The 21343-nt window shown below is 40.9% G+C and overlaps 2 protein-coding genes across 5 annotated transcripts in view; one reads left to right on the top strand and one right to left on the bottom strand.

Annotated features, from left to right (window-relative positions):
* LOC141381076 (H-2 class I histocompatibility antigen, Q10 alpha chain-like) overlaps window positions 1-21343 on the bottom strand; it is a 34703-nt gene that overhangs the window by 952 nt on the left and 12408 nt on the right. The window contains exons 1-4 of one of the 2 annotated variants that reach the window (XM_073943767.1): window positions 5930-6091; window positions 3172-3444; window positions 2792-3079; window positions 2434-2712 (exon numbers count right to left, since the gene is read on the bottom strand). In XM_073943767.1, coding sequence (XP_073799868.1) covers window positions 2434-2712; window positions 2792-3079; window positions 3172-3444; window positions 5930-6014 — 925 coding nt within the window. In that variant the 5' untranslated portion in view covers window positions 6015-6091. Of the gene's footprint in view, window positions 1-2433; window positions 2713-2791; window positions 3080-3171; window positions 3554-5929; window positions 6092-21343 lie in introns of those variants that run through there. The other variant, XM_073943768.1, reaches the window with a different exon arrangement.
* Window positions 9591-20013, top strand: LOC137490193 (sterile alpha motif domain-containing protein 3-like). 3 transcript variants are annotated; one of them, XM_073943717.1, is made up of 8 exons: window positions 9591-9821; window positions 9924-9983; window positions 10105-10196; window positions 11816-11892; window positions 13130-14110; window positions 14203-14355; window positions 14643-14735; window positions 18894-20013. In XM_073943717.1, the coding sequence occupies exons 5-8, from the start codon at window positions 13130-13132 to the stop codon at window positions 19194-19196; spliced, it is 1530 nt and encodes a 509-aa protein (XP_073799818.1). In that variant the 5' UTR covers window positions 9591-9821; window positions 9924-9983; window positions 10105-10196; window positions 11816-11892; the 3' UTR covers window positions 19197-20013. The 3 variants fall into 3 exon arrangements, with proteins under 3 accessions (XP_073799818.1, XP_073799817.1, XP_073799816.1); XM_073943716.1 differs by lacking the exon at window positions 9924-9983; XM_073943715.1 differs by lacking the exons at window positions 9591-9821; window positions 9924-9983; window positions 10105-10196 and having other exon boundaries at window positions 10365-11892.

Below are 21343 nucleotides of genomic sequence, written 5' to 3'. Positions count from 1 at the left end.
GAGGTCAGGTAGGTCTCGAAAACTCCCCTGCTTGTCACGTGAGAAGCGTAAACTCAGGTTGTATTGGGTGATAATTTGTTTTAGTCGATTTGGCTATGGTTCATGTTTTGGATGGTGGGAGGAAACCGGGGAACCCGGGGGAAACCCACGCGAACACGGGGAGATCATGCAAACTCCGCACAGAAACACCAACCGGCCCGAAAGGTTGGACCGGCAGTGTTCTTGCTGTGAGGCAACAGTGCTAGCCACTGGGCCACTGTGTCGCCCAATCAGGAAAGGAGGAGGATGAAGGGGTGGAAAGGGGGGAGCTTCAAGACGAAGATAACTGGAGTGAAAAACTCAGGTTATTTATAATGCTTCCATAATCATCTAATAGGGCTGATTACGGAGCTAACAAGGAGCCAGCCGTGTTGATTATAAGCACGTGATCCTCTCAAAATTAGTTTATGAATAAACCACACTTAAGATGATTTGGCAGATCCTTAATGTTTAATCATGATAACTGATAATCCGACTGCTCATCTAATACTGTCAACTGAAAAGGGTCTTTAAGGTTTACACTCAAACTGTATAAAACTGGGGCAACAAATAAAACTAGGAATCTAAAAAATGTAAGAAATATAAAAAAAAACATCTTTAAATAATATCTTTAAACTTGAAGCCTTCCACTCCGGTTTCCCCCACAGTCCAAACACATGCGCTATAGGTGAATTGGGTAACCTAAATTGTCAGTAGTGTGTGTGTGTGAATGAGAGTGTATAGATGTTTCCCAGTGATGGGTTGCAGCTGGATAGGCATCCGCTGCGTAAAACCTGTGCCGGATAAGTTGGCGGTTCATTCCACTGTGGCGACCCCAGATTAATAAAGGGACTAAGCTGAAAAGAATATATGAATGAAAACTTCAAGCTCATCATCAATTTTGTTAAATCCATTTAAGTGTACAAAAAGGTTGAAGACCTGTCGCCATGACAACAACTCCTGAAAGAGTTTGAAGAATTAAATGATCCTCTATGAACCGCCACCTTATCAGGAGGAGTTTGAGTGCATAATGCTGCGTTCACACCAGGCGCGGCACGCGCGTCAAGCTCGAGTGACTTACATGTTAAGTCAATGCAAACGTGCGAATAGACATCCTGCGGCGCGATACGTGCGAATAAAGCAAATTGCACGAATGGCGCGAGACGAATTGTGAGTTTTGCGCGTTTGACGCACTTAACGAACGTTTCGCGCAAATCTCTCGAATTCGAAAATCTGAACTTCAGCGTACATTCGCGCCGTGTTAACCAATCAGAAGCTTGCTCTTGTGGGGGCGTGATTGTGACGTAGAACCTGTTGTTGGTGTTCCGAGGGAAATCCTCCAGCCTTAACCGACAACAGTTCATCAAACTGGGCTGGGCTCAGTCAGAAGCACTGCTGAAAGCCTCCGTCATCCAGCTTCAGTTTCTGGAGGAGTTTGTGAGCTCACAGAGCTGGATACACCTCTGAAAGCATGTAGTGGACTCAGACACGACCCTAAACGTATCGACGCTGTTTTTCAGTCTTCATAAAGCACATAAACACTGTTGTTTTCTTCATAAAATCCATGTTAGCCATTTAGCTATGAAGCTAGAGTCTTCGGGCAGAGAGAAGCCCTGCCCATCACGCGAATCCACGTCTGTTCTGAAGTGAATTTGACGCGCGAATGAAGCGAGGTTTGACACGCGAATGAAGCGAGTAAACTCAAATGTTCACGCAGCTATTTACGCGCGAATAGCGCAATTTATCCGCGCGTTCCACGTCTGGTGTGAACACAGCATAAGAGTTCCTAGTACCGATGTTGTTGGGAACTAAATGTCGCTGGTAGGATCTTCCAAGCCAAAAATGCAGGAGGAACCGAAAGCTGCTGGTGCATGACAGGCATGAAATGGGGAGAAGGAGCCTGAGCTTGTGCGGGAGGTGTAACGGTATGGACTGGAGATAATCTCTCTCAGCTCCACACACAGTTTAGGGTTTTTTCCTTCACTTCCATCGATTGGTGAAGTTTGTTCATTGCCACTGCCGTGGAAGTATTGGAGCAATGGATTGATGGAAATAAAAAAGCAATGCAGGTGTCGGCGGTCCTTTACTGACTGGATAGGTGCAGAGAATGGCATCAAACAGCCATGTGTGTATGGACTATAACAATTAGCACCATTTTAAAAAGTATTGATTTAGCACCGGTATCGAAATAAACACAAACAGTGGCCAACCCTAACCTGAAGGAAGATTTCTGGGGAACGGGAAGTCTAGGGCGTTCTGCAGAGACCCCCCACCCTCCAGCCCCAGATAAGTGACAAAGGAAGGATGAAAGGATAGTACCATCCTGGATCATGTCAAATCCTCAATTATCAAATTCAGCTAACAGAGCATCACATAGGAAGAACGAACCCCAGGTCTCTATTTGTTTTAGTTTACCTTGTGTGACAATAATTGGGTTTTTCAAGGTCCTGTGGGTCAGGTGACAGTCATATTCATCTATCTGGTCCTCCTTGATCTCCACACTCTTCCTCAGCTGGAAGGTTTGATCATGGTTTGGTCGAACTCCTGTAGATTCAGTCTCATCTTCAGGCAGGCAATTTCTCCTAATGTTCAACATCACGTCTTTGTCGTAGAAGCCAGTGGCCAGACAGGTGAGTTTCAGCTTGGTTTCATCCTTGGTGGACTTTTTTGTCAATTTATAAACATCTGGAGGAGCTGAAATCACAGCAATCAGACCATCAGACAGTTTCATCTCCTGTAAGATCATAAAATAAGCACAAGCACGTTTACTCACAGCCATTTCTGAGCTCTTCATCTGCATACTCTCTGAATTTGTTGAGCCAGTCCACACACTCTTTCTCCAGGTAGCCTTTGGTGTATTGGTTCAGGATGGGTATATTGTTCCATTTTCTATTGGTTGGCAGCGCTTCTTCCACTGGGGCGACCCACTGAGACTTTGCATCATCAAAATACAGGAAGTTTTCTCCATCATAGCCATACTCGTCAATGCCTTTGGAAAACTTCACTTCACTTCCTTGTATTTCCACTTCACAGCCGTGTCTCCACTGAAGAATGTGAAGATCTGAAATGTTTGTTATATGTCAGCATTAATACACTATCACACATTTTAGGACTGTGTGTATTTGCCTGTTAAATTGTATGAGTGTTGCTCACCTGACATATTGTGTCTCATGCGCTCCATCAGTATGTTGACGTTCACATTAAACCACTGCTCTTTGCTCTTTCTCGATTGAGTGCCTTTCTCCCAGTAATCCTCCTGCATTTTCTCCTTCATCCACTGCTGTTTGGGAATCTTTCTCCGCTCTTCGCTGTTATAAAAATCAATCTGTCTGTCATCTAACAGACCCATAGCAGAGAACTCATAGATGCCCGGCAGATCCACAGGTTTGGACAAACCCGTGTAGATGTAATACAGAGAGTGCTTCTCTGAAGATGAAGAGCAACAAAAAAGGTTGTAAAACTGGTCAGTTTCTGTAGAAACATGCTGTTAAAACACTGATTTGTTTATTTAATAAAGGATTATTTTCTAGTAAATCTGATTGCAATAATAGCAATAAAATGATTTCGCAATAGCTGTTTTTCTCACTATAGGGGCGAGTGGTTCTGTTTGTTTGGCCTGTTGTTGATGGTTAGTCAACATACAGTGCAAAAAATGATTTTCTTATTTAGATATTTTGTCTTGTTTTTAGTCCAAATATAAAAAAAAAATCCTAAATCAAGAAGCATTTTCAGACAAGAAAAACATTTTCAAAATTATTTTTTTGTTTTAAGAAAAAAAAAGTAAAAGTGAAGTGAGTTTTTCCCTAAAACAAGTCAAATAATCTGCCAATGAGGTAAGCAAAATAATCTTATGTAAAAAAAAAAAAAACAAGATAAAAACTATACTAATATAAAACCTTACCCAAATTTGACAGCACAGCTAGCATGGTGTCTCTTGTGTCTGCCGTGTGCCCTCTCATCAAGCGTATTGCATATTTTATAATTGTCAAATATTCCAGTGCAACTATATGAACTTAATTGATGCACATTTTATAAGCTTGACCAGTTGTTTATTTAAATTAAATTAATCAGAATAAGTAGGTAACTAAAAACATAATTGATTTGACTGATATAACATGCTACATAAAACACCTGAAGAACACAGCTGACAGGCTGAATAAAAACTCCAGTAGATGGCGCTTATAAAGCTGTAAAAACCCCATCGTGAACACAGAGCGTCTCTGCAGGAGCCGAATGATGTCTCGAATGTACTGTCTAATCTACACACCAGATGAAAATCAGCCGAAGCACAAGTCCATGATTAAGCCCCTTTATACACACACAGTTTATGTGTTTAATAACTGCAAACAGGATGTGTCCTGCTTATTTTATCTGGCTTTCAAAACGCTCAAGAAGGAAAAATAAAAATGAAAACTGCCCAAATTAGGTTTTTATTTAATACTAAACACAAGTTGTTACGCGTGGCGTCCACTCCTGCTCCATAATTCACTGCTTTCCATTGATGTTGCTTTGTCTTTTAGCTTTTCTGTTTCCTATTGGATGATTTGATGACGTCAGACTTTAATACATAAGCAAGCGGATCCCTCACTCTCCAAGTCTATATTTAATCAATCATGGAATATTTATATTTAGTCGATTACTTGATGAAAAAATGTTAAGTTCCTGTTAGACCAAAAGACTACACTACTGTTGTTAAAGCAAGAGCAAGTAAAGTTGTCTCTGCATGCAACGTGGACCAACAGACATGTGCTGATGTTATATTTCTAGGTGAAACCAGTCTGAGATGATTGAGCTTTATGACATGCTGCGTTATCCTGCTGGAAGTAGCCATCAGAAGATGGAGACACTGTGCTCATAAAGGGATGGACATGGTCAGCAGCAATACTCAGGTAGGCTGTGGCGTTGATGCTCAATTGGTACTAATGGACCCAAAGTGTGCCATTTGGTTAATCAATTGTTTATTATTTATTTATTTATACCCCTGGTAACTGTTTAAACATTGGATTGTATGCTGTTAATAGACTCTCATTTTTATTTTGGTGAGATGTATTTGCTTGTACTGAGTTTGCACATATTTCCATTGATTTTTGTTTTAAATGGCAAAAATGTAGTTTGGTTATTTATTGAATATGTTGTTGGGCTCTCCATCTCTCGCCGTTTTGCTGATTAAACTACATTATTAAATAATTTAGCTGGAGAACTTTGGTCGTTGTTTATTTAAGTTTCATTTGCTTTTAGAATCACAAGTGTTTCTCTAACACAGGTTAAAAATCAATTAAAAATCAAGCTTCTTTCACAGTATTCAATGTGCTTTCTTGACCGGATTAATTAACATGAATTAATCAGTTTTTACTGAATCCACACAGCAGACTGTTAGTTCAGTGGAGGAAAATACATCGTTTTTCTTGAGGAATATACATTTTCTTTTTAAGATTGCAGTAATTGTGACAGTTGTGAAATGCTGTTTGGCATGCAGAAAGTATAAAGTATATGGCAAATATGTGCTTTTTAAAGGCCTGATTCACGCGTGCAACGATATGAAGTGGCCATGTTTTTTTTGGCAATAACAGATGTGGCGTAGCTTCTCTGGGTGTAAAATCTACAGTATTTATTCATTATCTTGAGTGGTTAGAAAACATTTAAGGAGTTTTACAGACGTCAAATGTGTTATTATAAAGTGTTCCACGTTAAAATAAATCGCAGCATATCAAAACTGCTAAATAACTAAATAAATCCCAGATTACACGACATTCACCCTGTATTAAAGTGTATTTTTAATGTTTTGCTGCACCTATACATGATGTCGACGTGCATTTCTTCTGATTTAAGTTCTGCAAATGTACTGACGGAGTTTTAAATCAAGCTGAAGCTCTACTTTCGCTTTGGATGAACTCAGTGAAGTTACTCTCACCGCCCTGAGCTGACGGCAAGTCCCCACACAGCAGAAACACACAGAGCAGAGCACAGATCCCGCTCGCGACTCCTCCTGACATCATGACTGAAAGAAAGTGTGTGTGTTTGCCTGGAGGTTCTGCTTTTCGACGCAAAAACAAAACAACAGGAAAGCAGCGGAAAATAGCGGATGGCGATTTACCCAATGAGGACTCGGGTCGATGACGTCACTCACATCTGAGCAGAAACAGCGGAGCGAAACTCCAAAAACAACGCAGAGATCCACCGGGAACGAGCTCGCCACAGACACTATGTGTTCCAGGTACAGCTTCATAATGTTCTCTATGGAAGGTAAATCCTGCCAATTTTAAATAAATCAAATAAACATTGGAAATGAAAATGAAAATCAGATTAACAATTACATTTTAAAACACTTTCATACCTCTGATGTCCCACAAGATTGAATCAGTATGTGAAATAATGAAATGATGATGCTTTAATATAATTCTGCCTGCATGTGTGTAAATGTTGAACCAATTGTAAGTGTTTTGATAAATGTTTTTGTCACGTTTTGCCATAATCTTTCATTATATGGATGTGATTTTGCCATGTCATAATTAAACCACACTGAACTGAACTAAAGTGAACTGGACTGGAGGTTTCAATAATCTTCTATGTGAAGCTGCTTTGACACAATCCACCAGGGGCGGACTGGGACTAAAAATCAGCACTGGCACTGGAGCCACACCAGCCTAAATTACCAAACTGACTCAGCCCCACCCACGGACACGCACATTAACAACTTATATTGGTGTACAGATGGTGAAATAATATAAGCAGTACCATATGTAATAGATATTTAAACTTTTAATGTATGTGACTGGAACAAAAACAACCCGTTTATAACAAATATACATACAGTCATTTCATTCATTCATTTTCTTTTCGTCTTAGTCCCTTTATTAATTTGGGATCGCTACAGCGGAATGAACCGCCAACTATCCCAGCATATGTTTTACATAGCGGATGCCCTCCAAGCTGCAACCCTTCACTGGGAAACCCCTATACACACATTCTCATACATGCACTACGGACAATTAGGCCAACCCAATTCACCTATAGCACATGTGTTTGGACTTGGGGGGAAACCAGGAGGAAACCCACGCGAACATGCAAACTCCACACTGAAACACGCTTTTCCTTTTTTACAGTCCATCTCTGACAATTAGCTTGTTGTTTTTTCAACATTCCTGCCAGATTTTGATTACATCCGTGTAACCTCTAATTGGGTCGGCCCATCTTGAAACCAGCCGGCCATTGTTGATTGGGCCCACGCTTAACATTTATTATTATTACTATTATCATCATCCTAATATTCGCATCTTGCAAGGGATAAAAGCTGCTTGCATGTAAAAACAATACATATACATTTTTAAAAAATAATTTAAAAAAAGCATACCGGGCCCAAATTTAAAAAAATGGTCCAGCCCTTCTGGCATGTGCCAGAATTGCCAGATGGCCAGTCCGCCCCTGCAATCCACATTGTGGACGTGCTGTAGAAATAAAAATAAACTGAATTGAATGTCCCAGACACTGCTCAGCCAACTTCTGTGAGACTAAAAAGGAGGAAAATTAGATCAAATAAAAAAAGGTTTAAATATTCTTATTGTCTTAACAACTTTTTTGATAAAATAAGTCATTTTAATCACTTTTATTTTGTTTTTATAACATTATTAATCATTTTGCACGTGACTATGATGTGGTATATGCCCCTTGAAGACTCTCTCTGATGTACTCATTGGCCTCCCCGTGCCCATTCTGCCTTTCTTCAGAGGTTAAAGCATCTGCTGTGCACACAAGTGTCAAGATCTAAGCTTGTTTCCTCATATTGTGTTTGAAACTGAATGTTGTAAGCTTAACATGTCCACCCAGTCATAGTCAAATATAAATTAACAGTTTAAAAATTTAGAAATTAAAAATAACGCTTTTCAATAGTGTGCAAAGAGCTTAAACAGGGAAACACTTCACCTGCTGCAGGTACAACATGTGTTGAATAAATGCTATCTTAAGCCAATAATGTCCTCTGTGTCGTTGTCCACCCTGTCACAGATCTTTCCTTGGCAGAGTGGACATATGCAATATTATTACAGGATTAATTAGAGTATGGACGCTTCTACACCTGAAAACTTTACCAAAAAATAAACTATCCGGGCATACTCTTTTCAACATACTATGATTTGGGACGTACTCAATTTTTATTTTCAAATTACCATTTAGGACGGATAGTATACGGATTGAGACGCAGCAAATGTTTAAAATTAGCTCTGAAGGAATTAAAGATTTATTTAAAGAGGACTTCAAAAGAATCGACTCTTTAGATCCGTGCAAATCAATCGCCCAGCGATCGTTCACACGGACAGTTGTATATACTGCCTGTTAGAAATAATCTCTGCAGCATGGGGTTCATATACTTTAGTTGTGATGTCCGCACTGAAGCACGTCATTGTTTCACTTTAGAACGCGTTCGATTCAGATACGGTTAGACTGTGACTACGGCTGTTTTTTGTTGTCTGCATCCAAGGTGAGACATCTGACATCTAAAAAAAACTCAGATCATCCAGATTTCCGCTATAACTGAGAAAATGGGACTTTAAACTGAGTATTGCTTTGTGTTGCTGTCTTCACTACAGATGAAGTTGATATGTACCTGTCAGTATTTGTCAAATAAAGATTTACGATGTTAACATTTTTATTTTGTCAGATTATGTTTCATATTTTATGTCCTGAAGAATAAAAAAATAAATAAAACTGTGGGTGTTTTGCTGTGTTACTTTAGACAGCTGATTCACAAACACATTCATATTCACATTCTACTGCTGACATTTGTTTCTATATAGAATACAGTGTTGTATATGACTCATACTAATCGAACAAAATCATTATAAAACTTTACAATTGCAAAAATACCACCAAGAAGACGGCATTTAAATTCAGTATTATTCTATTATGAATTAGTTTTTACCATTATTAATTAAAAGGTAGTATAGATATCAAATTAAATCCACCCAAAATGTGGGGGTAAAACAATTAATTCATTCAAATGGAGAAACTGAACAAAACATTAATAGATCAGTAGATATACAATGATTAAACTGATCGCATTTATATACACGACATACCAGGCAATAGGAGATTTAATAAAGAATTGTACTCATTCTGGAGCATTTACATAACAGATAATATATTTTAGTTTTCAGAGCAGCATTAAAGTAAAAATAAATCCATTATTGAGAAAATAAAATTAAGTGAAAAGGTCGCAAACATAGGGCTGCAACAACGAATCAATTAAATCAATAGAAACCTATTACTAAAAGCATTGGCAACCAATTTCATAATCGATTTGTTGTGTCTCGCGATGTGAAGATGTTCAATTATTTAAAAAAAAAAAAACATTAGTTTAGCGCAGAGTGGAGTGAACACGGTCTCTCTCGTGCACTGGTACACTGTTAGCCCGGATTTAGTTTCTACTTAAATATTTAAGCATAATACACTAAAACAAAAAAGTTTGATGATATCACTTTATAATTTTAAGTATATTCTACTAATTTGTTGGCATAGTCCAATGTGCAAATAATTTGAAGTACAATAAACTTAAATTGAAAAGTTATTGACCAGACCACACCTCTTCTTCCTGTCTATTAACAGAGTAATGAGCAGTTGCTTAAGGTATCAGTGTGCATGTTTTCGTTATTTTAACCGTCTTTATTGCAGCCTGCTCTTTCACACAAATACAGACATATAAAACAAAACAAAAACAGTCCAAAATTGATTTCAGCCACGCACTGAGTCGACGGTTTCTGCCTTTGGTTGCGGTTGTGTGGATTCAGGCACTGCTTGCAAAGAACTGGAAGGTGAGTTTAACTCCGAGAGTTGTAAAAACCTCATTTAAAATTTCGCCATTTCGACGGACATTTTTAGACACTGGCTAACTTATCTGTATAATGTTTATTTAGCTAACTGTGAGGGGAGGGGTTTTGAGGCAGCGGTGGAAACATTTATTTTTACATTTACAGGTTCGTTGGCTTTTTATCCACAACTAAGCGATATTTAACGATAGATCAGTTAGCGTTAACGCTAGATAGTTGCTGATTGCTTGCAGTAAAACGCGATTTTAACCTGTTTCACTGCCTTTAGGCTTTCACCCGGTCGGCTGCAAGCGGCGTTTTTTTCTAAGAAGATCGCGGGAACGCGGCTGTTTTACGCGGTTTACCAAGTCCTATTATCTGGTAAGTTCCTTTAAGACAACGTAAGCGAATATGTGTATCTTAAGATGTATATGTGACTAAAAATGCCCTATATTAAAGCTAATTCGCCGTAAACTAGCAAAATAATAAATGTGATGTCAGTGTTCAGACTTTTCCAGTCTGTTAGGTTTCGTAAGGTAAATGTTGTTAATGTTTGCTCATTTGCAGGGAAAATAAAGATAAATTATTAGAGTTAAGTCTAAAGACAGATGAAATAATGATTTGGAAGTGCAAGTATTGTCCTTTTAGCTGTGAAAAAAGAGCACAATTGTTTAAACATTACAGGCTAAAACACGGAGGTTATACCAGAACCGAGCCTTTTCCTTGTTTACATCAGAAATGTCTGTGCACATTTAAATCATTAAATGCACTAAAAGTTCACCTATCCCGCATTCACCCAAAAACTCCAAATCAGCAACAAAGTATACCAACTAAGTTTAGTTGTCTGTCGTGTGGATTTACAGAGTCTTGTTCAGAGAGTGACTTTTTCACTCATCTGCATCGTGCACATCTAAAAGTAAATCATAAAGTCAGATGCCCTTATGAAGACTGTAATTTTGAAAGCAGTGTTTACTCCACCTTCAAAGCACACAAGAGTAAAGTACACAAACAACAGATCTCAAAGAGGTTTAAATCAGAAATTGTTGGTGACAATATTATAAGCCATGACAGTAATGCTTCACAAGAGCAGATGTCAGATGCTGATGATATTGAGGACACAGAAGAGTTGAATGAGGTAACTGAATCTGATCTGCACGATTTAGAAAAACAGCTTCAGCACAACTTGGCATCTTTACTACTAAAGATGCACACTGTTTTACACATACCAGAGAGTTCAGTGCAAGATGTGATAGAGCAGCTCTGTCAAATCAATAAGCTCTCACAACCACTTGTACAACACAGAGTCAGAGGCATATTAAACAAATATTGTGCTGACATGGATGAGACTGTTATTAAAGAGATTATCAGTGCTGTGTCAGAAAGTAACATGATGACACATTGTTCCAAAGATGGACCTTTAGGAACTGCCAAAAAAAGAGCAGCCTATGTGCGTAGAGAGTTTCCACTGGTAAATCCAATTGAATATGTTGTGGAGAAAGGCAAAAAAACTCTTGCATATGTTCCCATTGTTCCTATGCTACAGAAGTTGCTTAACAAAACTGATGTTTTAGACAAAGCTATGTCAGAGAAAGTACATGTCCCTCAGGAATTCAGATCATATGCTGATGGGCAATACTTTACTGAAAATCCATTTCTTGCAAAAGATGAGTTTACAATTGCTCTTGTACTTTACATTGATGACTTTGAAGTCGCCAATCCTCTTGGAACATCAAAGCTAAAACACAAGATGTGTGCAGTATACTGGGTTATTGCAAACATACCTTCAAAATATCGGTCAACCCTCAGCTCTATCCAACTTGCTCTACTGTGCAATACCTCCACAGTCAAGGAGTGTGGTTATGCAAAGGTTTTCCAACCTCTGATCTATGATCTAAAATTATTGGAGCAGAATGGCGTTTACCTGGAGCAACTAGGTGCAAGTGTGAAAGGTACAGTCTTGTATGTTGCAGCTGACAATCTTGCTGCCCACTCTCTTGCAGGTTTCCTGGAGAGTTTTACCGTCGACAAGTTCTGCAGATTCTGCGTGGCAAGCAGTAGAGACACTCAACAACAAGAGGTATGTTCTGGTTTCTTTCAGCTCCGAGACAAAAAGTCCCATGATAGGCAGGTGCAAGAGATCAGAGAGGACCCCGGAATGACTCGAGCTTATGGTGTGAAAGGAGCATGTCCTTTAACTGAGAATCTTGAGCACTTTCATGTGGTCAGTGGGTACCCTCCTGACATCTTGCATGATATTTTGGAAGGTATTGTTCCAGTTGAATTGTCCCTTTGCCTTACAGACCTGATAGGCAAGACTTATTTCACCCTAGATATGCTGAATCAGGCCATCAGGTATTTCAAGTACTCATTTAGTGACAAAACAGATCGACCTCAGGTTATTGGAAAGGGATTTTCCAGTAAAGGGACCATTGGTGGAAATGGCCATGAGAACTGGTGTCTCATAAGGCTCCTTCCATTTCTTATTGGTCATTGTGTCCCTGAAGGTGACAACACTTGGGAAATTCTCATGCTGCTTAAAGATATTACTGAGCTAGCTGTAGCACCAACGCATACAGAAGAGACACTTAACTTTCTGGACTGTAAGATAGCAGAGCACAGGCGCTTATTGCAGTCAACATTTCCAGAGTTTCGTTTAAGGCCAAAACATCACTTTGTGGAACATTATCCTCAGCTGGTAAGGAAATTTGGTCCCCTGTCTGAGGTTTGGACAATGCGGTTCGAGGGGAAGCATAAATTCTTTAAGAGGGTAATTCGCACTGCTCAGAACTTTAAAAATGTTGCCATGACACTTGCTACAAGACACCAGAAGGCAGTCATTTACCATCTCGATTGTAGCTCATTTTTCAGACCATCAGTTGAGATGTCAAAGGTAACTCCAGTTTTGCTTGCCACCTTCCCTCACAGTGTGCAGACAGCAATTGCTCAAAACTTTACAACACCAGAGTCGGTGCTTGAAGCGGCATCTGTCAGTGTAGATGGAATCAAGTATCAACCAGGCATGATACTGTCTTCTGGGTCATGCTCTGGTCTCCCTGCATTCGTCCAGATTCACAAGATAGTTGCAGTTAATGTAGAGATTCTATTTGTCTGTCACAAATTGGCCGCATGGTACAGGGAGCATTTGAGATCTTACCAACTTCATTGTGATAGTGTTACTTCTATGTGTGTGTTGAAGATGTCAGATTTAAATGATGTCTTCCCATTATCAGCATACAGTGTGCAAGGAGAGCTTATGGTGACACTGAGACGATTTGTACTTTGCTAAACAGCTGTCTGTCATTTTTTTCCCCCAGATGGCCATGGAACAGAAATTAACAATGCGAGTTATCGTCTCTGAGGGAGATATAAGAAAGATGACAATGAACCCTCGACCATACATACTTGAAGATTTGATTAGCTGGCTCAAAGGCACTCTCCAAACAAATTACAATTTTACCTTACAGTACCAAGATCCTGAATTTAACAATGAATTATGCAACCTCACAGACTTGTCTGAGCTCCCAGATAAACCAACGATCAAAATCATCCCTATCATTGAGCTTGTACCAGTCCCTGGAGGTTCTGAATTATGTAGTGACACAAGCAGCCAAGCAGACACTGAGATCCTGTCCATCTCTTTGGATAGAAGTTCTCAGTGGCCAGAGGTATTTGAAATTCCAAAATTTCAAGTCGATGTAGAGTATAGACTACGCCAAGGTAACCTGCAGTATCTCAGGGATGCAACCTTTCTTAAAGTCACAAAAGAACTAAAGCATGACATACTCGAGAAATTGGCTGAGACCATGTATGCATTTAAAGCATACCCAACGAAGGAAGATTTTGAGACTGTTGCTAAGGCTTTAGTGCAAACACACCCATGCCTTAAAGAAACCGGGTCACCCTCTGGCTGGAACGGTTGGAAAAATAGCCTTAAGTTTAAAATGGGTAATTATAGAACCAAAATGCGGCAGCTGGGTCGACTTGATGTTACTGTCAATGGTGGCAAGCGAGGAAGTGGCACTACAAATGGCGATCCTCCCAACACACAGATCAAGAAGCCAAAGAAAGGGGAAATAAATTTCCTGCCTGATTTTCCAGAGGGGATGAATGACCAGAACATGGAAGTAGCTCGTGAGGTTCTGGTCAATGAAATGATGAAGACAAAGCCAATGGAATCCCTGGTTAAGAAAGAGATGGATGTGACGTTTGCTTTTCGCAGAAAGGAGATTGTCAACGAGAAGCCTGCCATCAGCCAGGTGGTGCATCGTTGGCCAGCTCTTTTTACAGAAAATCAGGTTTGTGTTAAGTGTCTACATATCATGTAGTGTTGAGTGTGTCAGATTAAACAGTGTGAACATTGACTGATGCATTGTTTGACATGTTTCAGGTTTATTATGAATTTGGCAGAGTGGTAGGGAAAAATCTCAGAGAAAACTTCTTGGATGCACTTGACCATTTGTCTCCAAGCCTCATGGACCTCTTCAAAAAGAAGAAAGGACTTACTGGTCAGCTTTTGGCTGAACTTTTATGCCAGACAAAGGTAATTTAACATACCTACATCAGTCCTGTTTTCCTATGAAGCTTTTCCTCCTTATCCTTTTTGTTTCTTGTCTAATTTTTCTTTCCCCCCCCCCTCTTTTCTCTTCTCTATTTCTCCCTCTTCTATTCATTTTCTACACATTTTTTTTACCTCTGCATTCTCTATTCTCATAATTTTATCTACTATTTCCGTTTTGTTTTTTTTCCCTTAATCTCTTCTTGTCATTTCTTGTAAATTACAGTCAGTGTCATTATAAAGTGTTTTATTCAATGTTCACTATCGTCTAGACAACTGAGCCAACAGACGTCAGATGCCTTTGTCTTCGGGGACTGCCGGTCATCTTGGGCGATGATCCTTCTGCTTTCTTCAAGGCCTGCTTTGTAAGTAAATTCATTTTTTATATGTTGCAGATGCATATGAGGGGCTGTGCAAGCCATAATTCATTCTGGCACTCTCACACACACACACACACACACACACACACACACACACACACACACACACACACACACACACACACACAAACACATTCTCCTCTCACACACATGAGTTCTCCTCTCACACACACGTATACTTGTATTCTCTTCTTACACCCACATTATCTTCTCACACACACGTATTCTCCTCTCACACACACGTTCTCTTCACACACACGTTCTCTTCTCTCACACACACGTTCTCTTCTCTCACACACACGTATTCTCCTCTCACACACACGTTCTCTTCACACACACGTTCTCTTCTCTCACACACACGTTCTCTTCTCTCACACACACGTGTTCTCCTCTCACACACACGTTCTCACACACACACACACACACACACACACGTGTTCTCCTCTTACACACACACACACACACACACACACACACACACACACACACACACACACACACACACACGTGTTCTCCTCTCTCACACACACACACACGTGTTCTCCTCTCACACACACACACGTGTTCTCCTCTCACACACACACACGTGTTCTCCTCTCTCTCACACACACGTTCTCTTCTCTCACACACACGTGTTCTCCTCTCACACACACATGTTCTCACACACACACACACACACACACACACACACACACACACACACACACACGTGTTCTCTTCTTACACACACACACACACACACACACACACACACACACACACACACGTGTTCTCCTCTCACACACACGTGTTCTCCTCTCACACACACGTTCTCTTCACACACACGTTCTCTTCTCTCACACACACGTTCTCTTCTCTCACACACACGTGTTCTCCTCTCACACACACATGTTCTCTCACACACACACACACACACACACACACACACACACACACACACACACACACACACACGTGTTCTCTTCTTACACACACACACACACACACACACACACACACACACACACACACACGTGTTCTCCTCTCACACACACGTGTTCTCCTCTCACACACACATGTTCTCTCACACACACACACACACACACACACACACACACACACACACACACACACACACGTGTTCTCTTCTTACACACACACACACACACACACACACACACACACACACGTGTTCTCCTCTCACACACACACACGTTCTCCTCTCACACACACGTGTTCTCTTCTCACACACACGTTTTCCTCTCACACACACACACACACACACACGTGTTCTCCTTTCTCTCACACACGTGTTCTCCTCTCTCTCACACACGTTCTCCTCTCTCTCACACACACACACACACACACACACACGTGTTCTCCTCTTTCTCTCACACACTTTCTCCTCTCTCTCACACACACACGTTCTCCTCTCTCTCTCACACACACACGTTCTCCTCTCTCTCACACACACGTGTTCTCCTCTCACACACACGTGTTCTCCTCTCACACACACACACATGTTCTCCTCTCTCTCACACACACACACACACACACACACACACACACACGTGTTCTCCTCTCTCACACACACGTGTTCTCCTCTCTCTCACACACACGCGTTCTCCTCTCTCTCACACACACACGTTCTCCTCTCTCTCACACACACACACGTTCTCCTCTCTCACACACACACACGTGTTCTCCTCTCACACACACACACGTGTTCTCCTCTCACACACACACACGTGTTCTCCTCTCTCTCACACACACGTTCTCCTCTCTTTCACACACACACGTGTTCTCCCCTCTCACACACACACACACACACACACACACACACGTGTTCTCCTCTCACACACACGTTCTCCTCTCACACACACACACACACGTGTTCTCCTCTCACACACACGCGTTCTCCTCTCTCACACACACGTGTTGTCTCACACACACACACACAAACGTGTTCTCCTCTCACACACACGTTCTCCTCTCACACACACGCGTTCTCCTCTCTCACACACACACACACACACGTTCTCCTCTCACACACACGTTCTCCTCTCACACACACACACACACACGTTCTCCTCTCACACACACGTTCTCCTCTCACACACACACACACACACACACACACACGTGTTCTCCTCTCACACACACGCGTTCTCCTCTCTCACACACACGTGTTGTCTCACACACACACACACACACGTGTTCTCCTCTCACACACACGTTCTCCTCTCACACACACGTGTTCTCCTCTCACACACACGTGTTCTCCTCTCACACACACGTGTTCTCCTCTCACACACACGCGTTCTCCTCTCTCACACACACACACGTTCTCCTCTCACACACACGTTCTCCTCTCACACACACACACACACACACGTGTTCTCCTCTCACACACACGCGTTCTCCTCTCACACACACGCGTTCTCCTCTCTCACACACACGTGTTGTCTCACACACACACACACACACACACACGTGTTCTCCTCTCACACACACGCGTTCTCCTCTCTCACACACACACACACACACACGTGTTCTCCTCTCACACACACACGTGTTCTCCTCTCACACACACACGCGTTCTCCTCTCTCACACACGCGTTCTCCTCTCTCACACACACACACGTGTTGTCTCACACACACACACACACGTTCTCCTCTCACACACACGTTCTCCTCTCACACACACACACACACACACGTGTTCTCCACTCACACACACGCGTTCTCCTCTCTCACACACACGTGTTGTCTCACACACACACACACGTTCTCCTCTCACACACACGTTCTCCTCTCACACACACACACACACACGTGTTCTCCTCTCACACACACGCGTTCTCCTCTCTCACACACACGTGTTGTCTCACACACACACACACGTTCTCCTCTCACACACACGTTCTCCTCTCACACACACACACACACACACACACGTGTTCTCCTCTCACACACACGCGTTCTCCTCTCTCACACACACGTGTTGTCTCACACACACACACACACACACACACACACACACACGTGTTCTCCTCTCACACACACGTTCTCCTCTCACACACACACGTGTTCTCCTCTCACACACACGCGTTCTCCTCTCTCACACACACACGTGTTGTCTCACACACACACACACGTTCTCCTCTCACACACACGTTCTCCTCTCACACACACACACACACACACACACGTGTTCTCCTCTCACACACACGTTCTCCTCTCACACACACACACACACACACACACACACACACACACACACACACACACACACACACACACACACACACACACGTGTTCTCCTCTCACACACACACACGTGTTCTCCTCTCACACACACACACACGTGTTCTCCTCTCACACACACACACGTGTTGTCTCACACACACACACACACACACACACACACACACACGTGTTCTCCTCTCACACACACACACGTGTTGTCTCACACACACACACACACACACACACACACACACACGTGTGTTCTCCTCTCACACACACACACACACGTGTTCTCCTCTCACACACACACACACGTGTTCTCCTCTCACACACACACACGTGTTCTCCTCTCACACACACACACGTGTTGTCTCACACACACACACACACACACACACACACACACACACACGTGTTCTCCTCTCACACACACACACGTGTTGTCTCACACACACACACACACACACACACACACACACACACACACACACACACACACACACGTGTGTTCTCCTCTCACACACACACGTGTTGTCCCACACACACACACACACACACACACACACACACACACACACACACACACACACACACACACACACACACACACACACACACGTGTGTTCTCCTCTCACACACATATTCTCCTCTTGAAAACCTAAAATTGTCTGTAGGTTTAACCAAGCAATTAACTGAAAAAACTTGGCTGAAAAATTTGGGTTCAGTTAACATTAAATATTTTGCTGTAATTGTACAGTGAAAAGGAAGCTGAACAAGCCAGGCATCATATCTTGTATGAACAGAGTGTCTTTTACTATATGTCAGTGTACAGTGTTTCTTCTTAGGGTATTTTTTTTGTGAACATTTCGAAAATGTGGTAACTAACACATGATTGTACATTTGTTTCTCTGCAAGGACACAGCTGACAATGACATGTACAAGCAAACTCCAGTGGGATTGCTTTTCATCGGTGAAGAGAAACTTAAGCTGAACCCGTCCAAAGTGGGAATCATCTTGGAAGGGAATGTGGTGATGGATGACCTGGCCAACCTTCCTCAGGCCTTCTGTGTACTTTTTGGACTGATATATGCCCTGCACCTGGACTATCCCAGATACGTGAAAAACACTTTTTGCTTTGTTCAGCAGGTGATGTTTAACCTGGGTAAAAGTGAGCTGGCACCCAAAATTCAGACTCTGAAAAATCAACTTGCAGTGTAAAGAGGTGTTGTTACACTATTTCTCCAGATATGAGAAATATTGTTTGTTCTTTTAGAAAAGCAACATGTTTGCACTGTTATGCCCGTTTTGTATTTTATGTTATTGGATTGGCACTGATATATCTAGTTTCATTCAGATTAACAAACTGTGAAAAAGTCAGTTTGCAGTGTAAAGTGCTGTTCCTAACTCATTGCACTACTGCTCCAGATAACAGGTGCCTAATTTTTTTTTCTTTTAGGAAAATGTTGTTTGCACTGTTATGCACTTTTTCTATTTTATATTATTGAATTGGCACTGATATGTCTGATTTCATTCAGATTAACAAACCATAAACTGAGGAAAATTACTTTGCAGTGTTAAGTGGTGTTCTGAATCGTTGCACCTGATACCAGGTGCCTAGTTTTATGTGCTTTTAGAAAAAAAATCTGTTATGTGTATGTTCACAATAAAGCATTTTACCCCTAACCAGGGTGTTTTCAACAAATGTTTCATCTGATTTCTTGATCTGAATAAGTATTTATAATGCACCAGATTAAAAACTGAAATAATAATTTAATGATAATAACTGAACTGAATAAGTAATATACAACTAGGTATTTGGTACATTATACTTAAGATATTAAGTGTATTAATTGTGCAAAGAAGTTAACTTGGCAAAACATGTCGAGTTAAATCAATTTTGAATTGAGTGTAATTTACTTAACATTTTCAGTTAAACGTACTTAGGTTTTCATTACACATTACTTATTTTTTTAAGGCAACCGGTTTCCTCAAATTTTTTAAGTAAATTCAACTTATCCGGGTTTACAGTGTATAGAGTTTGGCACCTCATAAACAGGAATGAGGAGGGAGGGAGTTCAACAGCTGGGTAAAACCCAGAACTCTAGTTTTGTTCCATTTTGAAGTGAGGAACGTAAAGTACCTGGTGCTGATGTTTTAGTTATCCAGCTTGACAAGTTAGCGTTAGCTCATTTACCCTTAGAGCGGCAACTGAAGAACTCAAATAGAGCTTTAACGAGGTGTCTGGCGCTGAGCCAGAGAAAGACGTGTCATATCATCACAATTATGCAGCGTTTAAACCACCCAATGCTTATTTTATGAATTAGACATGTAAATATACACAAGTACTAGTAAAAAAAACAAATTTAGAGTTTTTAAAACACACAAGGAAGTCTGACAATCCATTCAAATATAATTTGCTGATGTGATTTATTCATACACACAGTGAAAGTAACTATAAAGTTGAATCTGCTTTTCTCTAAGTTCACCAGACGCTTACTTGGATGTATTTGGGGAGTAACCGAGTGTTCCTCAGCTCACTAGCTTCAGAAGGCAGTATTTATAGCCAAACCACTCCAATTCAGGCAGGTTCATAATGATTAGCAGCTGGGACCTAATTAACCTGAAAGCTGGAGAGAGAGAGAGAGAGAGGGTGGAGCACAACACAATATGCAAGGCCTACATGTAAAATTATGTTTTGGCTGTAAAATTATTATTATTATTACTACTACTATTATTATTATAACAGCTGAGGGATGAGCTTTTTTTTTTTATAAAAAAAGGGGTTGGAAATGAATGCTTTTCTTGTTTTTTTAATCTGATTCATCTATCAATCGAAGAAATAATCGACAGATTAATCGATTATTAAAATAATCGTTTGATGCAGCCCTAAAACAGACTTTCCTTGATAAACAATAGCTTATTTCTATTCTTAATAATTTAGAGAATCATTTTCTAACTCAAAAAGCAGTTCAGTATTGAAAGAGAAACGTTTGAACACATGCCCAGTATCGTAATAGTCTTAAATCAGATTGTGCAATGTTAATATTTTTATTTTTCAGAGGAAGTCTCCCATTCATTCAAAGCTAAACCTGAACTAAAAATACACTGCGGTGCCGATAGGGGGAGTGAAGTGACGTCATTGTGAAAAGGGTCAATTAAAACATCTTTATTAGCATCTTAACTTGACAGTTGGACTCGGGTATCAGCCATTTTTGTAGTTTGTTAAAACTTTTTACCTGTTTTTATAGTTCGAATCATATCCAACGGGGTCCAATCAGGTCCAACGCACAATCAAGCACCTTTTACAAACAGCACATGGTTACCCACATGCGACAAAAAAGTGATTTTTAACAATATTTTTATTT

The sequence above is a fragment of the Danio rerio genome, chromosome 3 (genome assembly GCF_049306965.1).
Source record: "Danio rerio strain Tuebingen ecotype United States chromosome 3, GRCz12tu, whole genome shotgun sequence".
NCBI lineage: Eukaryota > Metazoa > Chordata > Actinopteri > Cypriniformes > Danionidae > Danio > Danio rerio.
Note: the sequence above shows the minus strand (reverse complement) of the source record. Positions and strands in the feature narration are given on the sequence as shown.

Excerpts from the sequence above, each read along its gene's own strand:
- LOC137490193 (XM_073943715.1), top strand. The coding sequence starts at position 10,432 with ATGATTTGGAAGTGCAAGTATTGTCCTTTTAGCTGTGAAAAAAGAGCA. Across the intron at positions 14,111-14,202 it reads CTCTTTTTACAGAAAATCAG|GTTTATTATGAATTTGGCAG; the intron begins GTTTGTGTTAAG and ends GACATGTTTCAG. Across the intron at positions 14,736-18,893 it reads CTTTCTTCAAGGCCTGCTTT|GACACAGCTGACAATGACAT; the intron begins GTAAGTAAATTC and ends TTTCTCTGCAAG.